General features: G+C 41.7%; 1 protein-coding gene across 1 annotated transcript in view; it reads right to left on the reverse strand.

Annotated features, from left to right (window-relative positions):
* XRN2 (5'-3' exoribonuclease 2) overlaps nt 1–8233 on the reverse strand; it is a gene marked incomplete at both ends in the record, with an annotated part of 19237 nt that overhangs the window by 138 nt on the left and 10866 nt on the right. Inside the window, 9 exon segments of the mRNA XM_009078482.1 lie at nt 855–1003; nt 1106–1174; nt 2652–2708; nt 3500–3579; nt 3670–3767; nt 4366–4449; nt 5924–5996; nt 6483–6572; nt 6660–6767. Coding sequence (XP_009076730.1) covers nt 855–1003; nt 1106–1174; nt 2652–2708; nt 3500–3579; nt 3670–3767; nt 4366–4449; nt 5924–5996; nt 6483–6572; nt 6660–6767 — 808 coding nt within the window.

An 8233-nucleotide genomic window follows, 5' to 3' on the forward strand; every position in this document is an offset into this window, starting at 1 on the left:
AAGGAAAAAGATCAGCGTGTTTTGACGGATGCCATCTTACAGCACAGCTGCTACCCAGCCCATCCAACACCCCAGCTCTGTCCAACACGTGCCAGCACGACGCAGGGATGCACTTACAGATCAGGGCTCCAACGCACGCACGTGCCTCGGGAGCTGATCCCAGGAAAACGCTCAAGTTCTCAATAACACAGATCTACTTTTTTAATGTAACTGTGACATGGAAGGACAGAGGAGTGTTCACAAGTGCACCCCCAAGACAGATCTGCTTTCCAGCACACAAGTGCAAGGAAAGGAGATGCTTTTTCTCCTTCCAGAGCCACAAGATGAAGAAGCAGTTTTCTCTTCCTAAAGACACAATCCATAGTTTAATTTTATTTGCTAATATTAGAGTCTCCTCTAAAACAGTCTTCTCTCTGGCTCTGACAAATAGATAGCTGCTTTCACTCCCTAGTATGGAAACTCATTTAATTTTTAAGGCTTCATTTTTAAAAGCATAAAAGACATTCCTGTCTTCATTAACAGCCTTAACTATCACTTGTGTGCAATATTCTCATTGCAACAGCTGCGCTTCAAGAAAGTATCCACCAAACAAGTTTTAAAAAACCCAAACCAGCAGGAAAGCTAGTTAGAAATACTTAGTAGGGAAAAAAATACCAAGAAGCAAGCAAGGAATTACCATAAAAACACTGCAATATTCTTCAGTTTTCTGCCAATAATGAATTGAAATATCACATGCCAAATTCTTGAGCATGGAACACCAGCGACTAATCTCAGACAGACCATGCTCTTTTTTTTTTTTTTTAAATTAAAAAAGCTGAAAAAGAAGGCAGTGACCTCATCAAGGCAGTCACAACCCCTGCAGGCTTACCCCAAGGTCCTGAATGCTGACTGGTCCAAATGCACTGGTTTCCTGTCTCTGTTAAAGTTGAGCTGTGGTCTCCAAGGCCTGCCATCATTATTGGTTTTTTCCCAGTCTCCCGGCTTCAGAACAGGAGCAGGTTTCCTTAATATTAAAAACAGTTCCAAAAACACTCATCAGAACAAATACTCAGATGAATGAATGAATCAGAATTGAGTTATTTGCAAACAAACAGCTGACACTTACTTTGCCCCAGGTAATAATACAGCCTTGAAAACAAAGTCTTCAGCAAACTGTGGATCTTTGAACGAGATGCTAGAAGAAAGTATTTGAGGATTAGGTTCGCTTGATAAAGAAGACCAAGTGAAAAGCAATCACTGCTTTAACAGTGATGTACACAAAAGATCCAAGAATCCACGACACAGAGGGAATTTTTTCCACATGGGTATACTGACTATACTGGATGTCTGTTTTCCACAGGGTGACCTTTTAGCTCCACTGTTCCAACAGCCACTCCAGTAGAAAGTGCCATGTCTAGGAAGCAGTTAGTCCTATGTATGGCAGTAAAAGTCTTGCAGACCCTATGTTTCAGCTGTTTAGTATCAGATGCACTAAACAGTAATAGAGCAAAAGTTCTCTGAAAGCTTCATTTTCACTGGTAGATAGCATTGTATTTGCTCTAGGAGAATTCACCCATGCTCCTAGCAATTCCCATCTCCTGGTGTCAGTATCCAGGTCTCAGGTGGGTCCTACCAGGGATATGTTTGAGGTACCTGACACCAGCCTGTTCTCTCACTACCACCATTTGATACACAGAAATGCTCAGGATACCGAGCAAACTAAAAGCAAACATCTAAGCAGAATAATCTCCCTCTTCCAGCTGAAATACATCCACTTTTCAGCACCAGGAATAAATAAGACTCCAAGGAAAGAGAATAATGGTCCCTTGGAAAATTCAGCCTGGGTCACACAACCTGAAGAGCAGAACCATGACTGCTCATACCATCTCCAGGGACAGGAAGAAAAATCCTTGTGACAGAGAAATGGACAGAAACATAAACCAATTCAAGCCTCCTGACAGTGGCAGATGGAAAGCCAAAAACTTTCTTCAGATTATCACTCACAGTAACTACATCCCCATTTAGAAAATCCTTTCTACAATATCCTGACAAGCCACAACTGAGCATTTCTTCCTTCCTGTATGTAGTTGTTCTAATTGAACCAAGTTAGGCCTCTTTGGAGGAAAAAAATACACAGACAGATCACAAGTAATTTTCAGTGTCTCAAGTATCTCATGTGGCTCAAGAAGTGAAAGGTTATAGGCTCAAGCATTGTCCTGTGACAAATTAAATAGGAATGATATACAGCACACTAGATCTACACAGATTTGCTGTCAAGTGCAAGACTAATCAAACCCTTCTGAGCTCGTAAGGTTTACTCTTGAAGAAGTGCTGGAGGTGCTGCTCTTTGCTTGCCAGAGGTTCACAGGTCCCAACAGAGAGTGAGCAGAAAAGCAGCAGCAGGAGAGAGGAGGGATCTCTGAGGGGATGAAACACCCTGGGTTTGATGCACTGACAAATGACCAGTCTGGACATCCCTGCAGGACTAGGCACACCCTGCTCACCCACCCAAACATCTTAGATTCAATTCTCTCAGTAAACCACAAGCATTCAAGTGAAAGCTTTAATATCATTAAGATCTGGATTCTATTTCAAATTCAACAAAAAACCAGCACAACAAAATGAGATTTGACTGTGGTACACCATTGCACTAAACCCCAGAGTTCACTGACCTGACTGCAGAGTTTTGTGTGAGATCCCTCAGCATTGGAACGGGAGACTCCACTGTCCTGGTAAAGAGAAAAGCCTCTGTCAAAACATCATATAACACTTTTCTTACCATTTGCTACTCTTTCTCTGTTGCTCTGCCAACTAAGCCTGTGACACAAAGGGGAATTCAAAATGAACTTGCCTTTCCCCCTAAATCAAGTAATTCCGTAAGTGCTGGAATGACAGAATCCTTATTTCTTACTACATGCTACAGCCTAAATGAACAATGGCAAAATATATCTAGGATATCTCTATCTGGATTTTCTTCTTTAATGTGATAAAGACTAGGACATAAAAAGCAGAGTATGGGTTTTTTAAGCCACATGCACTAATGAGAAGTCACATCAGCCTGCATTAACATTGTGCAAAAGCAGAGACCAAAACAAGACCGTACTGACCAAGGCCACTGAGTACTACCACTTTCACAACTGTGGCCTTGTTTACCTAATAAAACAATTACTAAATACATAAAAATCAGCTTTCCATAAGTGAAAAGACAAACAAACAAAGATTCCTCAGCAATTAAACACACAGAGTGCTTTAAAGATTTCTGAGGCTAAAGTTAAAAAGATAAAAAAAGAGAAGCATTGCAGAATGCAAGTTTCACTTGGAATTTCACACATGCTGGAGGTAATATACACCTGCCCCGAACCCTCAGCCAAAGTGTGCTGGGCCTCAGAACCATACACATTGTCATGTCAGGAGCTTTAAGCTACTCCTTGTGGGCACAAAGATACTCCTATTGAAACACAGCCATAACTGAAGCAAATGTCCCTTAGCATCACCAGCCCACCCCAGAAGCTGCACTCACTGATCTGGAAGCACAGCATTGTCATTCAGTGTAAGCTTTCCCTGGATCCCATGGCACAGCTCTGGGGGTATATCCACTGCCTATGGAGAGGAGAATTTTTCAGGTGGAAGATTTCATTAGACCTTCACCCTCACCATTTTCACAATCCCTCATGCACAAGTGCAACCTACTTCTGTATTTTTGGTCTTGTACTGTTCTACAATGAAGTCACAGAGTGGATGGTGTTTTCCAACAAACAGAACGTCACCACCAAGGCTGTTTCTTCTGCCTGGAAAGATGAAGGGAATGGAATAAGAGTCCAGAGCAAAGAGGGAAGGAAGGAATGCAACAGACCAGCATCACTGTCCTGGTGGCACCTCCATCACAGGAAAGTTTCACTGTGATTTTTGGAGAAAACTTTGAATATTTCTCGAGAGTGTACAAAGACAGTGTCTGCCCAGAGCAGGATGCCACCAGTCACAAGGGCAGCTGGCAGACAGTGAAATAACAGGAAACTCGTGTTCAATGGAGGAATGTTGAACTTATAACAGAATAACACTGAAGACAGACAGGCTGAGTAAAAAAAAAAAAACACCCCAAACCAAAACCCCCAAATCCCACACATCTCCCAGGCAGTGTATGCATGAGAACCAGCTACTACCAGTACCACAGAGAAAGAAACATATATATTTGCCTCTCTAAGCTGAACAAAAGTTACAAAACCATACTCTTTGAGGATCACTCTTAATTACCAGCAGCATCCATGAAGAAGACTCTGCCATAACTCATTCCAACCAAGCATCACTATCTACCCTGTTCATTTAGGGTAAAACATGTAAGTGGCAACAAAATATCACAACTCTTTAACAAAATGTCACTATTCTTACTCTCTTCGGGAGTGAGGTCAGGGTAGACTTCCTCCAGGGCAGCTCTGAGGCGTCGCTCATCAACAAACGGCAATAACGCAACACCTAGCAAAACCAAAAGAGTGTTTTTTCACACTTACTTAAAAAAAACACAAAACAATGCCCCCAAAAGGCACTAGGATGGCAAGTTTTGATACATTCCTTACCCCAGAAACAGCTGCTGCCAGCCGCAGGAAAGAAAACTTGACATTATCAGGGGCTGGGAGCCTGCAAGCTACTTAGAGAAAACCAGTTGAGTGGCAGTGCAGGTTGGAAGGAGATGCTTCATCCTCCTCCACAGTCCTGGGCAGGCACTGGGAAGCAGAAGCCTCAACCCACACCCACCTCTTTTAGGAAAAGAGTTGCTCAGTGAGACAGTCATTACTTGTCTCATTTGCTACAGGTATTCCTCTGACAGAACTCAACGATACTTTATTTAAATTAACTTACTAAGAGACAACAATGGAAGAAATAATTGCAAGCTGGGCAATGAGGTGATACAGATATCCATCAGGGACTATTCAATTTACTCTGTGGTAACACGGTGGCTCCTCTCAGGATCAGAATCCTTCCCTAAGCAGCACATCTCAGAGCCCTCTCACTCACACTGCATGAATCCAGGGAAAACCCTTCCCTGGTGTCTGCCAGTGGGTTTCCTGCTACTATAAAATCAAAAAGCACTAAGAAATTTACTATGAAAATTCTGCAAACATCTGCTTCTGTCATCCTTATTATCAGTGGGAACTGGAGTAATTATTTCAGTTTTGATTTTATTTCCCAGAGCCCTTCCTGGCCAAGGGGACAGCAGAGGCTTCCTAATAAACTGATACTGAGTTTCCACTTTGTGCCTGCACCAGTTCAGTAGTTTTTCATCACTTTAAGGCACAGCATTCACAGAGACACTGAACTTCCACAGACAAATATTCCCAGTCTAAAACTTGGTCTGCCTGAAACACTTCTTGCTTCAGAAGTCAGATCTTTACATGGCTTTACTAAAACCAAAACTGCTGTCCTGGAACTGAAGGACAGGACAACCTAAACCTTTACCTGCAGTGTAATTACATGCAGTATAACTAGCCACAGATTTGGCCGAGCTTGAAAATTAATAGTTTCTAGAGGAAGAAAAAGCTACATCAATGCTGTCACTCTTTTTTCATTCTTTGTGTGCTTCCAAATATTTCTATATTCCCCAAAGCATTTTTGGCACAGTACTAATGAGCCACTGATTGAACAGAACAAGATCCATTAATTAAATGCAAAGGAGACAAAAGACAATTACACAGTCAGGCTGATAAAAACAGAAGAATGATTAATCTAGTTCAGGATGAATTAACAAATCTGGAATGACTGCTGAAATTACTAATAATCATTGCCAATCCAAAATCAGTTACTGAACCATAATTTGTTCTTCATACTAATTTATTTTCAAAAACACACCTGCTGTAAAATCCTTCTCCCCACATCAAGTCACACAAATTACCTGTGGGACTGATTAAGGTCAGTATAACACAGCTCAAAAAAAGAGAAGTTGAAATCTCACCTTGCCAAGCATATTTCTTCCCATTCAAATCAATAGCAAAATCTTCAGGGTAAAAGTCAATGATGCTTGATTCCTGTCATTGGGAAAACAAAAATCATCCTTAGAGCCAGTTCTGACATGAGTTCAGAGTGCCACATAGTACCAAACACTAAGTCAGGTGCAAAGAGCTTTGCTTAACGGAAGCATCTTTTATTAAATGCCATTTAAGCACAAAGTGTGGTTGGGCACTACTTAAGAGATTCAAAATTAATTAAGCAGAAGAGAATAATTCCAGGTAATTGGGATCAGCTACCTCCTCCCCAGCTAAGTGTTGCAAGGTTTCTGTACAAAGTAAACGAGCTTACTGAAGTGTAAGAGAACCAGGAAACAAGCTCTCACTGAAATCTCTAAAATCAAAGAAATCGCTTTTAAGGATCTTTGAAGAATCCTTGCAACCTACCAAAAACCTTCCCTCCTGGTCTCCATCATTTTTCTGCCTGAAGTAAGCAGTAGCAGGTCATGTTCACACAACAGCAAGGCAATCTAACCTTACAGAGAGGAACACAACAAGGATTCTCACCGGATCTGTCATGAGTTTCCTCCACGTTGGCGGCAGAAAGTTCCCACTTGCAGCTGGAAATACTCCCATAAGTTGTTCAAGAGGCTTAAACTGTTGAAGTAAGACAAGCAGATGTAGGATAGTTCTAATGAGGCTTTAAATCAGAAATCAACTAATAAATAAAGGCAGAGGCCCTACCGGTTTGGAGCCTTTCTCGAAATCTGAAGGCATGTCTGCAATTCCCTCAAAATCAGAAGCAAATGGAGCATAGTGAAAAGGGTAATACCAGTTCCAAGATGCACAACCCTAGGGGAGAGAAACAAGAGGGGGGAAAAAAGGAAAAAAAAAAAAAAAAAAAATCAGTCATACCAGAAGAAAAATCACTAAACATGACAAAATAGCAGAGAGAAATTATTTTTCTGGCAGCAGTTTGCACTCCTGTTTGCCAAGCAAAATCCCACCTCTAACTTGAGAGGATTTGGGAGCACAGAACCCCAATACACCCCCCGAGGTGTGAAATTGTGAACAGTATTTGCGGCAGGTTGAGAAGCATTCTGGTTTCAACAGTTTTCTCTTCAGTACCAGCACTAATACACACTTGGCTCTTTCCCACTTCTGGCTGAACGTTTGAGGACATACTTTATATTCCCCAAAAAGGAGAAAACAAACTGAAACCACACCAGAACACCATGCACTTTGCAAAGGAAACATGGCTCTGGAAGGTCTAAGTCAAGTTTGCAACTCCTCAGGTATTTTTCTTAGCAGCACCACTTGAAACAAAAACCTACTACTATTTTGACTTCCAGTTCTGAACAAGTAAATGTCAACAAGGCTCCTCCAGCGATATTTTTGGTACCAAATTACAGCAACTGTAATTATTCGATGAAATCCTTCAGGATTTTTCAAAAGCCAGGTGGATTGCTTGCTTTATTTTCTTTCTTTTTTCCCCCCTCCCCAAACAGATGTTCCCACTAGTGGAACATGCCCTGTATTATGAGCTTTTTGTAAGAATAGAAAAGCACATAATGTATTCTGTCAACAGTTTTATGGACAATCAGCAGGAGTTATTGGAATTGATTTTTATTATGGTAGAAAGAATAGAACACAGCAAAGATCCTCAAAGCAAACCTACTTTGAAGTTCTTCCAGCCAAACAGCTTCCTAATCTAATTTCCATAGGAGCAGAGTGATTTTCCTGCTGCTCCATCCCGATAGAAGACTAAAGTGGTTTTCTCCTGCTACATCACTGAAGGTCACTCTGAGAATTTTCCAGCAAGGACATACCTACAGCTCACCTAAGGATTCCTTTACACCCTGCAGAGACAGATGGGCATGTGTGGAGTCACAGGAATACATCTTGTTAACAAGAACGTGGTTTGCTTTCAGCAAACCTTAACTGTGTGTGGGATCGTGGGAATTCCCACCTAGAAAGGTGTCCAGGTGACATCTGTCCTTTGCAAAAGAAGGCCACACACACACAAGGATGTTGAGAGCTCAGCTCTCCTGCACATCAACTGCAAAGAACTTGCAAACCTTAAACATGATGATTTTCATCCACTGTAACAGGTGAGCCCAAACCCAATGAATGGATAGGGTGGAAGAGAGGGAGCACACTGCCCTTTTATTCCCAGGGAGGGTTAAAAAATCCTGATTTAAAACTACACGGTATTTTGCAGGTGTGCAGGGTATTTGCCCTGCCTGTGCTCCCAGCTGGACAGGTGTGGGACACCTCCAGTTTTACCAATGTGGCATTATGTCAAAGCACCAAATTCC

This window comes from Acanthisitta chloris, unplaced genomic scaffold, assembly GCF_000695815.1.
Source record: "Acanthisitta chloris isolate BGI_N310 unplaced genomic scaffold, ASM69581v1 scaffold20727, whole genome shotgun sequence".
Taxonomy (NCBI): domain Eukaryota; kingdom Metazoa; phylum Chordata; class Aves; order Passeriformes; family Acanthisittidae; genus Acanthisitta; species Acanthisitta chloris.